The sequence below is a fragment of the Scomber scombrus genome, chromosome 11 (assembly GCF_963691925.1).
Source record: "Scomber scombrus chromosome 11, fScoSco1.1, whole genome shotgun sequence".
In the NCBI taxonomy this organism is placed as follows: domain Eukaryota; kingdom Metazoa; phylum Chordata; class Actinopteri; order Scombriformes; family Scombridae; genus Scomber; species Scomber scombrus.
In genome coordinates this window covers 19,064,631-19,087,993 of record NC_084980.1, presented here as the reverse complement: position 1 = coordinate 19,087,993, position 23,363 = coordinate 19,064,631, and the positions used below count along the sequence as shown (strand labels likewise).

The following is a 23,363-nucleotide window of genomic DNA, read 5'->3' as shown; positions in this document are numbered from 1 at the left end:
TCCAGACGCCACTGGAAGAAGTGCTGGGAATTTAAACGTAAATCCTGCAATTTTTCATAGTACAAGTACAGACAAATTATCAGCTAAATGTACTTAAAAGTTACTTTGTGCAAAATCATTTCTCTCAGAGTATATAATATTACTTATCTGTATGTACTATTAATATGCATTAACATATTAGTAGCATTTCTATGTTGAAGCTGGTGGAGCTAATCTGTATCAATGTATCACCATCACAATTTGATCAAATATTTGTGTGTATATTTTAAATCTGAAATGCTGTTAGTTAATTATAGTGTAGTAAAAAGTACAACATGTCCCTCTGGACTGCACTGTTGTGAAATATCTAAGTACTGTACTTAAGTGCAGCGTTGAGGTTTATGTCATTTTATACTGCCACTAAATTTCAGAGGGAAATATTGTACTTTTTACTCCATTTTTTTGAGTGCCATATTAATCTGCAGATAGAGTTTTTATGTGCCAAATATAAGCTTACTAGTATTTGTTATAGATGAACATACTCAAGCTTTTATATAAAATATTTAAAAGTGCAGTATGCAGGATTTAGTGGCATCTAGTGGAGTGAACTTCGCAGAAAATTAATATAAGCTTCATAAGTGTGTTTTTATTAGGGTGTAATCACCTGAAAATAAGAATTGTTGTGTCGTTGTTACCTACCACTGGTCTAGGGTTGGGTATCAGCACTGGATACCTTTAAGGCATTGACCGAAATAAATCGATACTAAATAGTATCGACACATCTCCCATCAAACGATACCTGCAATTGATCCTTTTTGCACCCAGAGCTAGAAAATATGACTATTTGTATGGATATGCTCACAGCAAATCAATGCAAATGTCTTCAATTAATAAATATTAATAATTTGAAGACTTTCAAAATGCATATATGTAGAAATCAGATCATTTTATTAAAAGTTACCCAGCCCTATACTGGTCCTTTATTCATCACACAGTGCTGTATAATTTAATGACTAACAATGCATCATAATGTAATTTTTATATGCTGTGAGAAAATCTGAATCTGCAGCATAACTAGTAACATGTATCTGTCAGGTAAATATAGTATTCCAATATACAGTTTCATATTAAGTAATTTCTTGGTACAATGAGTTCATATATTACAATATTTGTCATATTTATTATATATTTATTATAATAAATCTAGAGCTGTTTGTGGCCTTTTTAGTTTTTGGCTCCAGGCTGTTTCCTACCTTGCGTAATGTCAAAGTCTCAGTGTGTCACAAATTGTACAGTACTTGACTAAATGTCACAGACCGCCAGCGGGCACTCGCTGGCGAACAATCAAGCGCACCTCTCTCTAGAACGCCACCACTGCCCACCAGTCAGTCGTCCTGGTAGTTAGCTCGATTTCCCACCTCGTGAGGCAGTACACGCCGGTAAACGCGGACTGCACGATGATGGGTTGAAAAAATACGTTTTAATAGATAGCATTATGTGCAGACACACGTAAACTAGACTACAGCAGTGACCTAAACTTAATTTATCTTGTCGACATGTCTTCTAGAAAGGTAAGAAACCTGCTAACTTGCTAGCCAGACTGTTAGCTTTGGGAAGTTATCCACCTCCTCTGCCCGCCCACAGCTTTTGTTTACCTGTTAGCTAATAGTTTGCAGTTTTAATTAGCACAGACACTTAACAAAGCTGTTTGTAATTTAGCTGTTACAGTAAAAACGTGTTAAAATCCGCATCAACGCTACTTAAGAGCTAACGTTATCAAACCATTTCGTTTCCGATGTGCTAGCGTGAGTTAAAAGTTATGAAACCTCACCTCTCTGATCTGTCTGTTCAATCTCTGCAGCGTAGAAAATACACCAAGGATGTGAAGTGTGTTTTCTTTCCGGATGATGTCGAAAATGGTGTGAAAGAAGTGAAGAGGGAGCCATCGTCTCTCTCAGTTGTGTCTTCTGCCAGCAGTTGGCAGAAATGTGGAGACAGTTTTATGAACACTGAAGTGTTAAAGGTCGATAAGTGCATCATGATAGTATTGATACACTCTTTTATTCCCCTGTTGCTCTTACATTGTTGATTTGTATTATTTCTACCTTGCAGAACCTCAAGTCATCAGGAAGGAAACTGTCTGCCATCAGAAAGTTGGCACAGTCTCCTGCTTCAGGTAATTTGCTGTTCAGACTTATTGAAAATGCCCAAAACACAGTGATCAGGGGACTCAAGAGGGGAGCTTTCTAGTCTTAATAAGATATGACATCCCTGACATACTGACAGTATGCTCTTTTTGCAGTGCATTTCTATTTTTCTGTATCTTCATCATCATGGATCGTATGTAAAATTAGGCTATTATTGATGTATGATTGATCACTAATTTACTTTTATAAAAACACCGGCATGCATGCTACAGTACTCTTGCCATCACCGTCATAAACTTTACTCATTTTAACTCAAAGAAAAGAAGTAAAAAGAGACAAAAAACAATTTTTTTTGTCTTTCTTTAGTCTGTGCTTTACTCTCCATTTTTCCATGTGTAAAAATGAGAAGAAGGTAGCTTACTCACAAATTGCAAATTAACCCAAAATCCAAAAATGTCACACAGTACCAAGGCTGGATTAATAGTGCCAGGGGCCCTTGGCCACTGCAGAGGCTCATGCTACAATTTTTATTTTATTTTGATTGGATAACGCTGCTGTCACATGGAGAACACGTAACTTTATATTTCATTTTGGACATATTTGATTTCTGACAATGACAATAATTATCAATATCAAGAGAAAGGGTCAAGCCATATGTTGTTTTGCTGTGGAGACAGTAAAAAAAGTGCATACTTTTTTTTTTCTTTCATCATTGAGGGCCTCTTTCTTCTCAAGGACCCCTGGGTACTTGTCCAGATTGCCTGTATGGTAGATCCAACCATGCACAGTACCTGTCTGGTTTCTTATATTCTTAATTTTAAAAGTGGAAAGCACACGGTAGGGATCATACAGGAATGAAAGCTCTTGAGTTTTTAGGCCAGTGTTGGTGCACATGTCTTCCCACAGCTCAGGAATTTATTCCCTTAACTCGATTGGGAAGTTTTTACATTATACATTTTCATACGACACCTTGACTTGATTTATAATTATAATTTATCATCCCTTTTCACATACTTATGTGCTCTTGTGTTCGGCCAGTGCAGACCAGTGCCGTTCACCGTAATGAGGACCCAGTGCACATTGCGTGGAGCTCCAGTGACAGCGAACAGTCTGCTGATGAGACCCGGGAGCAGCAGCAACATCTGTTTCAGAGAGCAGGGAGACTCTCAGCTCCCATTCAGTCTTACACCAAAGCGCTGCGTATGCTCCGCACTGATAAAGGTAAATGAGGCTGGTAGTGACTCGTTGAATCATGGCAGAGATATCGTTCGTTCTAATTGCAGTTAAGCTTTGTAACTGACCTCTGTTTCTGTCAGCCTCACACTACTCTAGTTTTATTAGACATAAACCTGTTTGAGTGAAACATATTGTAAGCTTTAGAGTTGCTGTAGACAGATTCTGTTATGTTTCAACAGAACTGGCAAGCTGTTTCCACTTGTTTCCAGTCTTTTTGACTAACCGGCAGTTAGCCTTATATTAACAGAACAGACGTTAGACAGCAAATAACAATTTAGTTGGTTCATTGTTCATGTATACCCACTCTGTGCCTGTCTGTCTTTTTATTCTTTCTTCCTTCCTTCCATTCATTCTCCTTTTTAGATGACATTCCCGTTATAGACACAGACAGTGATCTGGATGAATCTGAGGAGGATGCTGAAAAGGACAGTGGGCAACAAATTTCTGACTGTGAGTCAGAGTCTTTAGATGAAAAGCCAGAAGATTTACCCATCAAACCCACAACTGTGAGTGAATTATCCTTACACTGAAACTTCCTGTTGCTTCCAGGCAACCCGTATTACAACCAGCAGCAGTGCATAACTATGATTTGTGTACAAACGCATGCGGCAGAGTTATCTTTGGGCAGTATTACCAAGTGTGCTATGTGTGTAAGTGAACACTAGATGGGGCTATAGGACTTCTGAAGCTTTATGTAGTTAATTGAGTCCAATGTTATTAATTTAAGTGTTCATTAGAATCATATGTAAGTTTCAGTACTTTTCCTCAAGTCCAGTGCCACTCAGATTATATTCTGTTCACAAATGTGCATCAAACCTGATTGAGAATACTTTTGGCTACTTTGGCTTATTTGCATTAAAAGATGTGTCCACACATTTTCAAGTATGTCTTAAAACAACAGACAGGTATCCTTATGAAGACTGAAAGATGTTTTCCTTGCTGTAATCATTTCTCCTGTTCATACTGACTGTTATAGGATCCCCCTTAAATTAGCTTTCATTGTAGGCGATGGGGGGCCAAAATCCACAGTATCCACACAGTCATTTTGTGCTAAAAACGCATTTAAAGGTTGATTTGAAGCTTATGAAGCTTCGTCAGTCTGAGTTACTCACATCCATTGGATGTCTGCCACATTTACAGTCTTTTTAGCATCAAATTTCCCTTAGAGTTGCACTGGAAGTATGGTAACACAATTAGGGACTTTGCCACTAAAAAGAGTAGTAATAAAAAAAGTAATATTGAAAGATATTTACTTGATTTGACTACTTTGTACGACTGAAGCTTCAGATAAGCTTACACATTTGCACAGAAGGAGGCTCATGGATTTTGGCCTCCATCACTTACATTGTAAGTACTATATGAAGGGATCTTCTGATGGTCAGTATGAACAGGAGGAATTGTTATGGCAAGAAAAACGTTCAATGTTCATTTGGGCACCTGACTGTTGCTTTAAGAAAGACTTGAAAAATAGTGAACTCGTCCTTTAATACCTTTATGTCAGTGTTGTGTAAAAGAATATGTCTGACATTGTCTATTATTTTTTGTCTTCATATCAGTGTTGTTTTTGTTATTTCAATTTCATTGTTTTTATAATATATGTATCTATTACTCCACTAGGTGGAGTTTTGCAGTCAGTTTCTAATATTCTCAATGGGCCCAACCAGCTCAAACCAGCATTACACTATGAACTTTCTAGATTCAGGTAAAGTTCACAGGCTGAGGGAGCAATAAAACAATGAGTTATTGTGGAGGGAAAGCATGTTTGAAATGTCGCTGCCACTTATCCAAAGTAGATATACTGTGGTGAATGTGTTCACGATGAACATTTTTCTACTTTAATTTGGGGGAAAACCCCCAAAAAACAATGTATTTAATTAATCTAAAACTCAGATTTGGAAATAATTGTAGTATCCCAAATCAACACAATGAGTAATATCCTAATTACAGTGACCTTGCTATTTTATCAGACAAATATAGTTGTAATCACTGGAGTCCATCTTCTGTGGACCCTCCTGTGTGCTCTGGATTGTTCCTTTTCTCAGAAGTCATTCAGGAGAAGTGTTTGTTAAAGGCAGGGCTGGCAATGAGAGAATGTATAAGGAGTGGTAAAGGTTTTATGCTCAGGCGGCTCAAGACCACACACAGTGTTTAATCATAGCAGCACACATTACAATATGTAATTGATTAGCTAGATCGAGCCAAATTACCAAGGTGACGTGGATGTCAAGATAGCGGTTTATAAAAATGCTCAGGTTAAGGCCTCTGTGCCCGTAATCATCTGAATCATCACAGTACAATAAAACACGATGGCAGCCACTTAAACTCAGCCACATTATAAAGCACAAGATGAGTGTAGGTAACTGGTATCTTGTGATGGAGCTGACTGCTAGTGTGCAAGCCGTGTGTTGAAAGGAAGCATGTTGACAGATTAGAATCACTGCCACAGACCCAGCTACTTCCTCTTGTCACAGTTTAATTTGCTGCTATCAGCTCTCTGGGGTCAAAAGAGATTGAAGATCACCAAACTCGAGGCTTGTGGTCAGAGGCCTCACAGAAAGAAACACATGAAGGGTCCTAATTTTTCAAATATGGTCACACTGAAATTTATGCATGTGGTTGTTTTGACAGTTGGATTGCTAGTCATCCAAGTGGGTGTTCACCAAGGGGGGTGAAATTTGGGTATTTGGTATGCGTGTAAGGGTTTGTCAATAGATCGATGATGATATTGATATCATATCATAATATTGCGGTATAGTTTAAGTGTTGTCCCTTCCTGGTTTTACACATTACCAGACTGCTCTAGTTTTTCTATTATTTGCTTTGACCCACTTAATAATTATAGCCACATTACATTATTATTGATCTCATTGTGTTCATATTTTGTGAAAGCATCTATAGTCGTCCCTGCAATATTGCTATAATATTGATATAGAGGTGTTTCGTCAAAAGTATCGTGATATTTGATTTTGTCCGAATCGCAGAGCCCTAATGTGCATGTGCCTATTCTATTTCTATTTATCTTCATCATTTTTACTGAAATAGAGCTGAAATTGTTTGCTGCCTGAAAAGCTTGCTTACACACACTGCCAATACTAAATCAAACCGGATTTAACAGGATACAGGGGGGAAAGTTCCCAATCCAAGGCAAAGTTTATTATTCCAGATAAATGCATGGCTCACTTGATGCACTTCTGCCAGATTTCTGTGTTATTGTACTAGCGCTAAAAGTGGATAGGCGGAGCTGTGAGAACGACTTTGCATTTCAAGGCTGAACAGGATGGCCGCTTCCCAGATGAAGCGCGTCGTTCCGTCCAAGCCCCTAACATCAGCCGCGTACAGGGTCAACAACCTCCAGCCACATCAGGGCTTTACTAGATCAGGGCCGTGTCAACAGAGCAGGAATATAAACATCTTTTTACTACTGTTTGTTCAGGAAAACTTGGTAGTGGATGAGGCTGCAGAGAGCTGTGTACTTACAATGCTTTCAGTGCCGGGTGAAAACATTTTTGAGCCGGGGCCAGGAACATAGTGTTCCTTTTCTCTGTAGCTGGTTAGAGTGTGACGTCTGCTGGCACGTCGCCTAGCAGGGTCAAGTTGATTCAAATAAGAGAGCACGTTGGCTGACAGATCCTGGTATGCTGGTCTTGTCTGCACATGACAGGAACTCAGGTTTCTCGTGGATTTTTCCATGAGAACTGATTCCCTCAAGTATCGTGAACAGTGATACAGCAAAAAATGTTGTTTTGTTGCCGTGTCTTGTGAATAAATCAGCCTGTCATTCTTGCAGTTTACCATATCCACCCATTTTATGTTTGAGTTTATTGATTTCACATTATCTGTAATGACTCATTAATAATTAACTGAAGACTGAGGCCATTTTAAATAGCTCATATATCTCCTGGATGAGCTGTAGTATTTTAGCTGTGATTTTACACTTTAAAATGTTTAAACTCATCCAAACATTATATATTTAAAATTTTGGTTGAATGAATGTTTCCATTAATAAATAATTAATACTTTGTCTTCAGGTGACAGAGCTAGAAATCTCTGGCTATGTGTCTGACGGAGAGGATATTGGTGACACAGTGTCCCTGAGCAGACTGGACTCTGAGAGCTTTCCTCTCCAAACTGGTGAGGGCAGCAAAAGGTCAGTCAGTGACTGGGTCAGATCTGCGCATGCGATGCTGCAAACGCCTCAGAAACCGTTTGACAGGCAGACCAAGACTCCTGAAGACTCTGCCAAAAAGAGAAGAAAGTTTCAAAGGTTTGAATGTTTTTCTTGTTTTAAGCCTTGCACTAGTTACTCACCAATCCAGCCTTTTCTCTCCCGATACATATTCTGATACTGCAGCTCAGGGTGTCTGCCAATATGATTTTAGATACTTTACTTGTGTTCCCTTTAACCCCCAAATTTAAAGTCTATATACCTCACTGCGTGGAGACATTTTTTTGTAAAGTGACATGAGGTGAGGGATAGCTGTGGCACTGAAAACTGAGTCAGCAGCTTGGTATCATTTAATGAATGTGACCGAAAGTTTTAATGCTAATAATAAGCCTAGCAAGATCGATGTTGTCCAAAAACTGAACTCGTAGACCTGATCGGAGCATCTTTACCTTACATTATTATATATGTCAAGTGTTACAGTATATTGCTTCATAATAGGAGCAAACAAAGTAACAAGACTGCCAGATGTCAGTCAGACTTTAGTGCAATGTTTCCACGACAGAACTGATGATAAAAGGGACACCTGGTGTCATGATGTGGGTGCTAAATGTCATTGCCTTCTCCAGTCCCCTCCTGCCCCCCAACCCCGACCCCCAAATCTGAAAGATGGCTATCAGTAATTTTCAACAGCTTGTTTAGAAAATCTGAAAATCTTTTTGTTTTCCTTGAAATAAACGATTGTGCATGTGCATTTATCACGTAACATCATCTGCCTTCTGTGTGTGTTTTTGTTTGCTGCACAGTGGCGGTCTGGCGGAGAGGCTGAATCGACTCCAGAGCAGACAGAGGTCAGCTATCAGCTTCTGGAGGCATCAGTACATCTCTGACACCTCAGCAACAGGTGATCCACACAAACCTGCCGATTTATTCACAATGACATCCCGGATGTCGCCTCTGAATCATCGTTCAAGTTTAACGATAAACTTTGATTTGTGAGTGGGAAGCAGACATTTTTCTTTTTTTAGTGCATCTGATTGTTTGGGGGGCCAAGCTGAGGAAGTGTCAGCTGTGTGTTGATCACTGTGGCTCTGAACTGTGAACTCGATATGTAGGTGACAGGAAACTGCTTGCCTAGTTCTTTTTTTTTTTTTTTTTTCCTTTCCGTGGTGTACCTAACCACTTATGCTCTAACGTTGTTAAGTGTCTCCTCATAAGAGGACACAGACAGTGGCTTTAAGGTGACAGTTGATTGTGGAAAAAGAAAAACACCCACCTGATCAGACTGTCTTTGCGGTCATTCAAAGGTTGGAGTTGAACAGTGTCAACGTTTATATTGATTTGACCTCAGTTTTAAAGATATAATCAATTGTGGTTTTTTGCATTGCAGATTGCTGCTCCTGTGTATCTTAACCAATTGATTTACAGCTTAATCAAACTTTTCCATGACAAGATCAGCCCAAGTTTGTTCATTTTCATCTAGCCCACTCTGTGCCAAGTGTTCAACAATAACAACACTACTATTGAACAAAGCTTGTGCTGTTATAGGACACCTGTTTATCTTTGTTGTAATTTTGATGTGTGACGTAAGTGCACTTGAAGAAGCACATGTAGGAACCTTGGATTTTTTTTCCTGACATAATGCTTTGCCTGTGACTTATCAGATCATTATAGGTCAAGAGGAGGACTCTTATAGTCCTAACTCAGCTTTGGCTTGCTGCCTGAGGCTTGTTATTCTGATGATTTTGTAATGTGGGACTTATGTGCACAGAGCAGAGATAAAGCACTTAGCATTCATGTTTGGACTTATGCACGCTCAAACTTAATAGCTCTCCAGTGATCTCTTTGATATGATTTACTCTTATCATATTAAAATACCCCCTCTGGCCACTTTCAGGGATTGGTAACATACCCAGACATAGAGCTGCATTGACTGCGAGCTCTCATGCTACATTTTTTACACTATAGAGCTATCAGCTTTATACACCACAACATGTAGTTGGTCTCCTATCTGCATTTGATTTATGGCTTCAGGGCATTGTCTTGATTTGCTCTTCTTAATTATCTCTGTCGTCTTTATTGTTCTGGGCAAAAGCACAATCAGTGCTGTGGTAAAATTCCAAACATTTACACACTCACCCCCTGGGATTTATCACATTTCATATCCCCCTCAGCCTCAGTCAGTAACAGCTTTACAGTTATGCAGTGCAAATTGTTCTGATGATAAAAGTGAATTACTCTCATAACGCATAATGAGTCCCACAGAGAACATAAGTCCATGAGTACACTCTGTACGCAAACACACACACAAAAGGCGTGCGCACTGAAACAGACGCACACTCAACATCTGTGTTGTTGTTGCTCTGCTCTCCAGTGGACAGGCCTGGCGTGCTGGTGCTGGAGGTGCTGGAGGTTGAGGAGGAGTGCAGCATGCAACTGGTGCACTGTGAGCACCGCCAGCCTCCCGGAGAGGCCCACCAACACAGCCACCCTATCGCTGAGGGAGGCACTCGCATGCTGGTGCTGTTCAACAGAGAGACTGCAGCCCAGCTGAGTCCTGCACCCGGAGATATCATCCACATATACCCACCATGGTGAGAGGATGTGTTTGCAACGTACATGCTGTACACCACCCTTTTCATGAGAGTCACCTTTAATTGTTGTGCTATGAATGCACATGCAGTTTCATTTGCCCATGCATTTCATTTGATAGTTGGTGATACAACCTCTCAGCATCTATTGCAGAACATTTGATTTGGGAAGATCAAGTAAGAAAGATCATTTGTCACTTCAGACATTCCTGATGCAATTCAAGATGAACTGCAAGCAATCGTAAAAATGAATAAGGCTTAAATTATAACACATCCACTCAGTCTAACACACTATAACACTGAAAATGGTAATGCAGATATTCTGTGAGTAATGCAAAATGCTTTTGTCAGTGAAATTTTTTCTTTCGCTTCCCTTTTTGGGGTTTTTAACTTATTCACCTCTTGGAAGGCGAAACCACACAAAAACGACACAGTTACACAATACAAGACTGACTCACTACATGTAAGACAAAGTGTAACAGGATCTCACAAAGGCTGCTGAGGAGGCATACGGTGTAAGAATGGACAACACATAATTCTACCACAATTTTAAATGTAGTTATGATGGGTTTTAAGTTAAAAAAGTACTGTTCTCAGCTTTGTCTTTTAGCTCACAGAGGCCCAGATGTGAAGAGCAGAGCAGTCCCCCACTTACAGGGCAGAGAGGCGGGGGGGGGGGGGGGGGGGGGGGGGGGGGGGGGGGGGATTGTTTTGGAGTTGGAGCAAGGCAGCAGTTGACTCCAGCTGTTGGGAGTTTGAGTTGAGTGTGCTCTGGAATATCCAGGCTGGCGGAAGCGTAGGGGCCTCCTCGGTGCTCTGACGTCACAAACAGCTCCAGGGAATGCTTCACATTCCTCTTCCTGGCAGTAGTTAGGTCATTTCCAGAAAGCCGTGGAAAAAACACAGTAGGATTATTTTCTGGAGCATTTGGGAGCAGAGTGTGGATGGAGCCAAAGGAGTGAGATTGAAAACACATGGTGGTTTGAGAGTATCTCTGGCTTTAGCACCTCTCTTTCTCTATTGTATACTATTCCTGAACTCACACCCCCATTTACTCTTTCAAAGAATTACTTTATGCTTGATGAGTCTCTTAAATTCTCTTTTACTCTAATTTACGTCAGCAGTTACAACATTTGGTTTAATTCCACAAAAAAGTCCCTTCATCACAACAAAACAGACACAAATAAGAAAAGCAGATGAGAAGCTTCCCTGAAGAGATATTCATTTATCCAGCCTCCACAACACTGAGACAGACTGAAGTGGAAAAACCCGGAATTTGGAGCATCTGTATGTCTAGTAAAATTCCTCCTTTCAGTTTCCTGTTTGACAGCGGAGGGGTTAACCTCCCCCATAATTCCTGCAGTGAGTACGCTGACTCCTCCCACCTCCCACTCCTTGTGAGTGGGCTGAGGCTAGAGCGGAAATACCTGCAGGGATTATTCACTTACGAGCTGTGACGCCAGCAGCCGTGCCACTCCTTAAATCAGCTACCTGTCTGATGATGACAGCTGCCCACTCACCTGTTCACAACGGGGTCACACTTCCTGTACGGGTGTTGTACCTGTTCTCGTGAACAGTACGTTCTGCTCTACTAGCATTATAGTATGGCCTCTGTCGATGACTGATCGCTGCTCAGATCTTGGACTGATAGCAAACACAGGTGGACTAATGCTTTCGAGATTAATCATAACATCAACACATTATCATAGGCAGAATAAGATAGCATTATGTTTCGAATTTCAGCAGCAACAAACAAAGTATTCAATCATTGACGGAAGTAAAAGAAGTAACACTACACTATGAAAGTTCTTCAGTACAAGTAAAAGTCCTGCATTTAAAACTTACTTCAGTAAATATGGAAATATTACATATCAAAAGTACTCTTAATGATTAATCGCCCCCATCAGTGGTTTAGTATTACATTACTGGATCCTAACTATTGATGCATTAACATGTAAGAAGTTGATGTTGTTACAGGAGTTGCTTCATGATTTATGAACTAATCATGTGCTGTGTCTTGATTTGAGATGTGATACGGGTGCTTAAATATAAATTAGCAGCAGATGAAAATACTCAAGTAAAGTACAGGTAACTAAGATTTAATGTACTTAATGTAATGTTATTGTTCCTCCACTCAATTTCAGAAAGTTTTTTCGTCTTCTAGCTAGCTAGCTCTGCAACTTATCATTATTTACATTGTGTTTTACACTCAAATCAGAGCTTAAATTGATGTCTTATAAATTGCTTACTTAAACTGACAAGCAATCAGCACGTAATTGTGATATGAGGCACATTTTCTCATTCATGAAAGTGTAACCAGCAAACGTTGAAGGCATTTTACCTGATGAATGACTAAAGCAATTGACTGTCAAAATAATGATGGGTTAATTTTCAGTTGATTGACTAATGAATGAGTCATCTTAGCGTCTGCACCAGCATGGTAAAGCATACAGTTTGTACAGGAAGTGGTCAATGCATAATGAATTTGATATTAGTAAGCAAGTATCACTTTACAGTAAACAGCAAATGAACACAACCAGGAAGTGGATTTACAGTTGTATGCTCTCAAGGACAATACGTCTGTAGTGAAGACTGTAAAGATTATATCATCATTTTTAATTATTTTTAGATAGTGTCAGATGTGATTGTGTTATATTCCATCTGTCTGTTGTACACGCAATAAATTGTGTAAATATAATAAATGTAATCATTCCTATAGCTTTGACTTGTAAAAGGACAATGTATTAACATTAACTTGTTTATATCAATGAAGATAGACCCTTCAATACATACATAAACATACAATACAACAGAACAACAAACCACAGCCTCCGAAATATGTTTTTTAACACAAACTGAACATTATGACCATCACAAAAGTAGGATTTTATTGTTCTGGTAAACATAAACTGAAACCTAAATGTATATAACCATTTGATTTCTAAATAATCTTCCCATTTCTACTCTACATCTAAACAAATTGTATTTTCCACTTATCTCTGTGTTTGATTTCTGTGGTTCAGCTATCAGCACAGGTCTGAGACGTGCTGTGACATGAATGGCAGATTTAGTCACTGAGTACACTTGGCTCTGAGTCAGTAATCAGACATCGCACTATTATCCATGTCACATGTGGGAAGAATTAAGCTGTAATTCAAACGTACCACAAACAGCATGTCATATAATTATCTGGCTGTTTTTCAAGTTCTCAGGATCAGCACCACTCAGGTGTGTTATTTGTTTCAATGGGGGGAAAAAACACTACAACATTCGACCAGGAATGTTTTGCTTTAGATTGTTGATGGATAAGTTCATTATCTTCTTCTTGGCACAGAAAGAGAAGGGAAATTTATGCATTCAACGGTAAAATTAAAGAATAGCACAAGTGCACTTCAGGACACACACTGTAGAGTTTTTTGCAGCCTATGCATCTGATTTGGTCTTTTTCTTCAGTGCACTCTCAGCCTGTTTGTGACGGGCGTTGGAAGTATTTTTCCACAGATGATGTCACATTTGGAAAGTGTTTTAATCGAGCAGAGCAATGCTGCGAGGTGTAGCCTTTTAAGAAGCTCAATTACATGGAAAGTGTATCTTTTCACCACCGTAAAAGAGGACACACACACACACACACATCCGTTACGTAGTTTGACTTGCCTTGGAGGAGGTTAACGTATTTGAACTCGCGCTCTGTGCTGGGTGGTACATGTTAAACAGACCTGTGGAGGTGGTTGGTACCTTATCTGAGTTTGACATTCAAGCAGTCTCGAGCTGCCAGCCCCCCTAAGTTTGTGCAACAGTCTATTCCATTTAATGCAATGTAAAATCTGAATTTTAGCATCTGCTATGTCAGTATAATCACAACACAAACAGTTTATCATTGCTCAACACCAGATTAAGATGTCAAATGTTATTTCAAAGGCCCAAACTGAGTTGTTTTTGCTCTACAATAAGAAAATGTGGGGTCGAGAAGAAGCATGCAACAATAACACTCAATCAACTGCTATACTCATGAGTCCAAAAAACTGATGAACTCTGTCTTTTTGCAGGCAAAGTCTTTCCGTGGAAGGTTTCAGCTGTGATATCATTCTGAGCACACACTTCAGCCAGAAAGTCTCCTCTGCTTCCAAACCATCCGACGAGTCCGTTCCCAGAGGCCTTCTCTGGGGGAGGTGCATGCCATACTCTCTGTGCCAAACATTTGGACTGCTGGAGGTTTGCAGGACCACTGAAGAGAACAATACCAAACAGGTGTGTGTGTGTGTGTGTGTGTGTGTGTGTGTGTGTGTGTGTGTGTGTGTGTGTGTGTGTGTGTGTGTGTGTGTGTGTGTGTGTGTGTGTGTGTGTGTGTGTGTGTGTGTGTGTGTGTGTGTGTGTGTGCGCGCGTGTGCGTGCAGCTTCCGCGTCAGAATGAAGTGCCTTTTATTCAGTTCCTCAATTCAAGCCGTACTTGGCACTCGACTTGATGTATCTGTGGGTCCTAGAAAAATGCTTCAAACTATATCTGCAAGTGAACAACCATGCTTTCAAGGAGAAACTGTCTGAAAATATGTATTCAAACAATATCACATTTTCCTCCATCCCACTCCCTTCTCCATAATGGCCAGCTTTGCATCCCACCTTTGCTTGATCAAAACAACTATAAACACATTTTTTTCTGTCATGGTCCGACAACACAACCATAAATCTAGCTTAATACGCCCTAAGCGAAACTTTTTAAAATTTAATCAGGCCTGTCAGTCACTTTCAGTTCACAGCCAGTTAAAATAAAACAGGTGACAGGTGTTTACCGCTTAGTGTCTGGTGTGTGGAGTAGTTTGGCTACTTGCCCTCAGACTCTACTCAGGTTTGGTGGCTTACAGGTGCAAATCTGTGAATAATCCATCTTGCCACAGGGTTCGTCAGGTTCATGTTACAATATTGTAAAGCATACAACAATAAATAGTGTTCGGGTAGCATCCAACCCACATCAATCAGCTGCAGGTGCATTTACTCTCTACTGCAGGAATATATAAGGGGTTGGTTTACATGTATGTTTGATATCTTAAATCTGAATCTGAATGTTTGCCTGGAATAAATAAATTAGTCAAGTGTTTCTGGCAGCAATTGGTAAAGTTTCTGAGAAATCATGGTGCCCAGGACCACACCCTGTTCAGATTTCATACACAAGATAAAAAATGACTACAGCTCCTCTGACTCTGTGGACAAAACAACATTTATTAACAATGTGTCAGTCCTTCAACCTTCAATAAGTAAAAGTAATCAAACTGAAATGTCTAAAATGAGTAAAAGTGACTGATGGTGCGTGGGATTTGTGGATGGTTTTCTACATATAAAGAATTAAACATTTTGATTCAAATAGTGAATATTGCACACTGCAAGGAATTTTGTTGAATCAAACTATGTGCATAACATTATTTAAAAGAACTTAAATTTAAAGAAGGAATGCGGAGTAGGAACTTTGCTCATGATGTTTACCTACAACAGATGCAAAACCAAGTCAAGTAGGAGCATAAATCTACCTTTATATAAACTATGGTTCCAACAGGGCTGCTGAACATCATTAACGTTAAGTGTTTGTCTTATTTTCACAACTTTATCTTCTTTATCCATCTTTATCCCTCTCAGGTTGCTGCCCCCGATGCTCTCTGCAGGTCTGGGAGCTCAGGTTTCCTGACACGACACTGCCTTTCTTTACTGGAAGCTATTGAGGGTCTGGGCCAGGCTGGCTCTGTGGGGCAGGACGTGGTGGTGGTGGTCCAGAGAGTTTACTCCATCCCTGTGCCTGACTGCTCCCCTGTGTCCATTCTCAAGCTCAGGGTTCCCTCCAGGTCCTCTACAGCTCCTCCTCCCCCTCCTGCAGAGAAAGGCAAAACCAGGTACTGTTGGACTAGCTGATAATTGGCAGCCCAGTGAGAACTTTATTTTGTTATTATGTTATGCCAAAAGCAGTCTGGAAAAGATGAATCACATTTCATCTGAGTGTATCCTTCTGCACTACAATATAAATTATTCCTTTTGTAAAGATTGCATGCTGGTTTGGTTGGTCTCAGGCGTTGCATGTGGCAAGGAGTGTCTCAGTGGTCGAGCTATTGTTCAGAGCACAGCAGGCCCCACAAAGTGCTCACACTGTCTCTAGCCATATGGCATTGCTTGACAAAGGACACAAACATTTCTAATTGAATCCAGCCCCTCCTTGAGCGATTCTGGCTAATTTCTCATGAAAGACAGCATGCTGTTTTCAGAATCTCATGCACCAGCAAGCCAAAGTTGAACTGGTGCCCACTTATACTCCACTGGGTGAAACAGGTTTGCAACAGCTCTTTTTACCTTAATGTTCTCAAGAAAACCTCAAGTATATTTTACATGGTTGTAAAAATGTCAGGCCTCTTAGTCTCAGTGTTTCTAAAAGATTTGTTTTGGCTTCGCTTGCTTAATCAGAAGGTGAAGCTTATACAGTGTGTTCATATATTTTATATGTCCAATTACCTGGCTGACATTGAAGTTAAATGTGAAACAAGAGCATATTTTTATCGACTGATGAGGACTTTAGAGCTGCAAGTACTGATTACTTTCATTATTTATTAATTTTCAAGATGAATCATTAAATTGTCAGAAAATGGTGGAAAATTGCACATCACAATTTCTTAAAACCAAAACTTGCATGTTTTTACAATCGTATTTGAATGATGCCAGTTTGATTCGAGCCAGAGAACTTTGTTGCATGCGGTACTCATCTCTCTCTCCCCATTCCTCCGGTCTGACTCTTCACTGCCCACTACTTAATAAAGCCATGAATGCCAAAAAAAAAATCTTTAAAAGAAATTCAGATTATTATCCGTCTTGCAGTGTTTTAGTGCCTTAGAACAGTTCAAATTCACAGATCTGCTACTCAAACTAGACTTTCTGGTTTGTATTTCATATCTTCCTTGTGTATTGCAATGGTTGTACAGTGTGAGTCGTAGGGATACCTAAACAATAAGTTATTTGTTCAGGTCCACACCCCCGTGCCTTCAGTGCAGTCTAGTCTCGTCCATGTAAAGCTGAGTCCAGTGAGTCTCGGGTGTTGTTACCAGTCAGATAATAATGTTGACTAAAGACAGTCGCTGCCTCCTGATAATATTTCCACATAAGACTACATCTGATTTCTAACACAACTAGACCTAAAGCAACCAAGTGATTAATCAAAAATGAATCATTGAATATTTTAGTAATTGTTTTAAGTTAATAGTCATAGTTTTCAGCGTGAGAATTGGGAAGATTTACTGCTTTTCTTCATCAAACATGGTATTAAACTGAATGTCTTTGGGTTTACAAGCAAGCAAGAAAAACAATGGTCTTTAAAACTCTGTGATGGGCATTTTTCACAATTTTTAGCATTTAATAAACCAAATGATGTATGGACAAAATTAATGGTAAATTAATCAGTAATACTAAAAGCCTTAAACACTCACTTACAAACCAAGCGTCATTTTAACACAGGACTTTTAGTCTGACAGCAGAGCAGCAAACACTCTCAGTTGAGAAGCTGGAACCAGTTTTGTTTTTGTCATTTTTGCTGCAGAAAATTAAACTGTCAATATTTTGACTTATCATCTCAGATCTTGTGGAGTCTATTAAAATGCAACAGTAGTTAACTTGCAGTGCGGGATGTTCAAAGCCTCCTGGGTCATCGAAATGACACACAGGTTTACTCGAGTGGTCTTGTTGTAGTTAATGAATCACTGAATGTGCTATTTGAAGCAAAGCCAGCAAGCTTTTGACCTGTAGTTGCCTGCTCCCCCTCCCCATCCCGGGGCTTGTTGTTTTTGTCCTTTGCTGAGTAATAAAATAAAGGTGTTGGTTTCTCTGCGTGTGATGAGGATGGAGGGGGTCCGAGGGGCACCCTGCGGTGAAGGGAGAAGAGTCCTGGTCAGCTGACAAGCTAAGTGTCTAAACGAGCATCAGTTGTAATATGACACTCGCTCCTGCCATGCTGCCTCTGCGGCTGGTAAACAAACGCCGCCTTCTGACCGGAAACACTCTGCCTTTCCCTCCTTTTTCCTCTGAACTCAACCGGATTCAACAGGTTTAGCCAGTAAATAGATGGAGGTTGGGCGAAGGTTACGAGGCAATGACAAGGACTTGAGTCCAGAATGAGCGGGAAAGTCATAATTTGACCCTCAATCCTTATTTTGTATTATTCGTCAGCACTTTTTCTACATGTTTTTGTCATGTTCTTACAATATAAAATACACTATGAAGTGCAAATTGACGCTGTTCTCACTTTAAAACCTTCTCATGAGAGGTTTTGCGTTACTGCACAGTGCATATTCACTTACATTTACTTCATTGTGTTACTTATAGTACTTTTCCAGGATGCATGCCTGCTCTGCGGAGAGGAGGGTAGTTTATTTTGCAGCCCACTGGCCTCATTCTGTACAAAGACAAGGACAGTTTGTACCTCTCATGTTGTGTCCCCAGCCTCTATGACTCACTCTTGGTCAGCATGCTTATTTTATCCTTTTGTTGTTTAGCCTCTGTGTTAACATACACAGGGGAGAGAGGCCAGTATGATATTTATGCCCGAAGAAGATGTTAGGTTCCCGTAAATTCAGAGTAGAATAAACAAGAAGATTAACTGTTTGCAGGAAGTGAGGAGAGGCTAGTTTTTTTTCTTCTTTTTTTCTTTCTTTCTTAGTGAGGAAGGAACACAATGTGCTGCAAGGATCTTGTTACAACCGTGTTTATCACTTTGCCTGCAGTGATTGGTGGACAACACATAGGAAGGAATCCCGCCTGTCCGCCCCCCACCAATGAGGCCTCTCTGCTGTATTCTTAATGTGTGGGTCGCTTACTTAGTGTGTTGCCAAGTAATGTGCATGGGCTTGCATGCGCACACAGTGTGACTGTGTGTGTGTGTGTGTGTGTGTGTGTGTGTGTGTGTGTGTGTGTGTGTGTGTGTGTGTGTGTGTGTGTGTGTGTGTGTGTGTGTGTGTGTGTGTGTGTGTGTGTGTGTGTGTGTGTGTGTGTGCGTGTGTGTGTGTGTGTGCGCACAGGCTCAGTGGATCGTACTTCCAGGAAGAAAACCTGAGTTGCTGAGAATTTCTGTGATTGCTCACAATAACAAATTCCTGAAAATGGTCTGTGAGTGGAGCTGTCCAATAGCAGGAGGTTTTTAGGAGTGAGGGGTCACAGTTTGAGGAAGTGGGGCTGTGAACAGCTAAAAGGAGGACTGAAAGAGGAGGTGTTACCAGCTTGTTTATGTCAAGCTGGTACGGTCTCAACGCTCTTTTGTTTTGTAATCTGTCAAGTGTCCTATCAGATTTCATACTTGCCATAATTTTTTTCAAGTTCAGACAAGCAACACTTAAAGTGAAACTGTATATTTACTTTCACCAACTGTGACTCTAGCAGCTGTATTCATATTTTAAGCAGGGCCATATTGATTTTTTAAATTTTATTTATCTGAGTATCATTTTAACGTTGTAAAGTCCTGTTTTCTTTTAGTTTACTCAGTGTTGCACACGTAAGGATTAAGTAAAGATTATATAGCAGTATTGTTAATTTAGTTGTAGTTGCACTTTGAATAAACTTATAATATTTAATTGTGTTAATAACATTGGTAAACAACTCCTTATTGGTTATTGGTTATGAGTTTCAGTCAGTTGTAAAAAACATGATTATCAATATTTTTCTACGCGGTTAAAGATGCCCTGTGGAGTTTTTGACAACCAGCAGTGATGTAGATCAACTTTTTTATGAGCGTGTCCCTGTTTTGTATTTCATCATGCACAAAAATGCCTGAGGACATTAATGAGCTGTTAATACGCTATTCGACTGATTAGTAGCGGAAAAGTGCTCGTAAACGTAGCAAAATGTTAACAAAGGCAGGGAGTATAAATATGGTGAATATTCAAAGATGGATGTAAACAATCAGTGAGTTAAGATATTTTAAAAAATCTGCTTTGAAAATGTTTTATGAGGAATGAAATGCCCCCGACATGTTAGTTAGACCTCATAGAAACAGTAAATCTAATCATAATGTTTGTATGTTTGTTTACAAGAAAACACAGTGGACGTTTAATTGTATTATTATGAAGCAAAAATGGTGAACATTTGCTGGTTCCAGCTGCTGAAATGTGAGGATTTGCTGATATTTCTCATTTTCTATCATTGCAAATGAAAATGTCAGATTTGGACTATTTGTGGACAAAATATTTCATGTGAAGATAACGCTGTGGGCTCTCTCTCTTTTTCATGTTTGAAAATGTATGGACTTAATTTAAATTCATTGATCAGTTATGAAAACATTTAGTTACCTAATTCAATGTAGGACAGGAGCCTCTGACTCACTGCAACAGTAGTACATATTTTGTGTTTTGAAATGTTGTGAAAGTGTTTCAGGATTTAAATTTTAACCTGAGGCTTTTTCTCGTTTGACTTGACAAGTAGTCCATGCCGTCAATAAGTGATTGCTCTGTGCTGTAGTGGATCCCATGCATTTAAGATGGGATTGGGATCAGTTCACATTGCTTTATGCATTCTGTGCAGATGTATAACCCTAAAAGTTCATTTCAGTGCATACTTTTTGTTTTACTAAGATGTTATATAGGTCTGATTTTGGCAAAGCAAACAACTGAGAATAATCTTGGTTTTAAACATTGGCCTAGAAACCAAAAGTCATGTCAAGAATGTTATTTAGGTATCTATTTCCAGGTCCCTCAAAACAAACACAGACAGACCCCATGTTAACCAACAGGAGCCATTTATAGGCCCAATCAGGTGGTTGAAAACAGTCCCAAAAACTTGTGTTTTGGGACTGGCCTGTCTGGGCTGTGCGCATGCATGCACATGCATGATGGGCACACTGACAGACCTCCTCCCTCTTCCCTGAATTTTTCTTCTTCTTCCTCCTCCTCTCCTTCCCTAGCCGTTGCTTGTCTAACCAGGGGATATGAACTCTGCTGTTTACTCTCAGGGCTGTGTCTGGGCTTGACTGACTGAGATACTGGAGCCTATAGCAGTTTCAGCTCTCTGCTCACTGGGAGCAGCAGAGTGCAGGAATACACAACAGTTCACTGCCTCACAACTTTGTAGGCCAAAGGTCTTTTCTGTGAGAGGCAGCCGGTCAAACCAGACTACAGCTTTAACACTTTCAAATGTCACTACTACACCTTATCTGTGTATTAGTGTGTCACTGGGAGCAGTGGTTGTTTCATTTCCATAAAAGCTGTATATATATGCCCTTTTATTATTTTTGTTTTGTTTCTAAACAGTGAATTAATATTAAAATGAAAATAAATGATCAACAGTTAGTGTGAAATCTCATTGTTAGCACAAAACCTTGTAGGTTTATGTGTTTATAGATTGATTTAGAGGAAGTGTTTCGGTGCATAATGAAAGTAAAGTAGGTGGATTGTGAGCACATCCAAACTCAATAGGCTGCATGTACAGGAAAACAAAAAGCAAAGACTAGCATAACTTCCCAAAAATTGTAAACTGACATGATCAATTTCAATTGTCAACGTCCATTGTAGATTTTCACTTTCAGGATTTCGTGTCCATGTTGACTTTGAGCCTTGAGGTTAAAAGTGTCAACAGTTCAACCTTCAAAGTCGTCAAGCAAAAACTGACAAATAACTTGAAGGTCAAAGTGTTTTTTGGGGGGCTTGCAGTCCTCAGTGTGTAAATATAATGAACTAAGCAGAACTTTAAGGTGTTAAAATGAACATCATTTTAATATTGTCTTCTTCATTTGAAATATGTGTATAAGTATTTTCTCATGACAACTTGGTGAAAAAGCAGCCACGTAAACTTAAGATGATGAAATATTAAGGTGAAGATCAACATGTCAAACTAGTCTCACTTTTTCTCCGTGTTTCTTTCCCGCCAGGCTTTGTGTGCTTGTCCAGGACAGCTACGGGATGTTCAGCGTGGTCCAGCTCCACCTCCTCTCCTGCGAAGACGACCTGCACCGATACAGCCAGATGTGGCAGGGGAGGACCTGTGTGCTAAGAGACATTAAAGTGGTGCAGCGGGTCACTCGAGAAAGGTGAGACCATCCGCGCCTACTTAGCTTTTGACCCAAATTTCAGCTTTCGATCAACCGGGTAAACTTCAACCTACGGCCAATACTGATTGCCTTGCTGTATTATATCTGTGATAGGAGTTTTTTCTATATGTTAGGTTATCTAATCTAGCTGTTTAGCCATCTGGGAAAACAGCCCTGGGTAAACACCTGCGATATCCAAGTCCTGATATGAAATATCATTAAAGGAGCCTCTAAGCCACTGAGCCTCAGACTAAACCATCACACACATGCACAAATGAGCCTTATGTGTGAATCTTCAATATTTAAACTCCACATTTTTTATGCTTAAACACTCTTCTCAAACTCCCTAATCTCCCACATTTACAGTACAATGAGAAGTTAAAGTTTGCAGCTCATTTAAACCTGATTATGTTGTCCGCCCAGCAGTGCTACTTTGTTTACATGTAAAGTGATACTGGGGTGCACGCTGTCGAGTCCCTTGTGAGTTTCCATAGTCCAGATCCAAGATTAGAAGCAGTTAGAAGAACTGACATGGGAACATTTTGAGACCAGCTGGAGGGTATGTTTACATCCTTGGTATTTTCAATGCCACTGTAGCCTATAATGTTGTCTGTGGTCAGGCTGTGATGGATGGACTATCTTCTGGGCTTGCACATGGGCCATCTTATTAGCTCAAGTGAAAAAAAACATATTGGTTTGCTCGGGTTAAATCCGGCACTCTTTATTTTTTCTTTTTTTTTCAGTTTCTTAGAAAGCAGTAATGATCAGACTTCCAGGCATATTGCGTATAATTCATTTTCTTGCCTTGAGTTAGATAAGAAGATCTCTTACACCATGAGAGTTGTATCAATCTTGTCATCCAACTCCTGGCCAAAAAGCAAATGTGTCAAACTATTCCTTTGATAATATAATCTTTTAGTGATTTTTTAAAGCAAATGATCAGAGGCCTGTGTGATCTGTTAATATTGCCATTATGGGAAAAAGCTATTTTCAATCGAGAGGTTATTCTGAATGTGTGTCAACTAACAATAAAACGTTGCACCTGTCATTGATCCGCACTTCAAATCTCTTAACAACAATGGAGGGAAATATTCACCAGCTACCACAAACTACAGCTGTTCCTTTTTTAAAACATTTTTTATAAAGCTGTGACACAAATGTAGTTCAACGTTTTTGCCAAGTGAGAGTAGCTCAGTATCACAGTCACACTGAGCTGA

At 39.8% G+C, this 23,363-nt stretch overlaps 1 protein-coding gene across 1 annotated transcript in view; it reads left to right on the top strand.

Moving 5' to 3' along the window:
- The first annotated feature begins 1,452 nt into the window (after positions 1-1,452).
- The window catches only part of spidr (scaffold protein involved in DNA repair), a 30,042-nt gene continuing 8,131 nt past the window's right edge, over positions 1,453-23,363 (top strand). Inside the window, exons 1-11 of the mRNA XM_062428924.1 lie at positions 1,453-1,550; positions 1,841-2,002; positions 2,092-2,155; positions 3,165-3,347; positions 3,726-3,868; positions 7,391-7,626; positions 8,331-8,428; positions 9,899-10,118; positions 14,162-14,363; positions 15,741-15,991; positions 21,988-22,146. Coding sequence (XP_062284908.1) covers positions 1,536-1,550; positions 1,841-2,002; positions 2,092-2,155; positions 3,165-3,347; positions 3,726-3,868; positions 7,391-7,626; positions 8,331-8,428; positions 9,899-10,118; positions 14,162-14,363; positions 15,741-15,991; positions 21,988-22,146 — 1,733 coding nt within the window. The 5' untranslated portion in view covers positions 1,453-1,535. The remainder of the gene's footprint in view (positions 1,551-1,840; positions 2,003-2,091; positions 2,156-3,164; positions 3,348-3,725; positions 3,869-7,390; positions 7,627-8,330; positions 8,429-9,898; positions 10,119-14,161; positions 14,364-15,740; positions 15,992-21,987; positions 22,147-23,363) is intronic.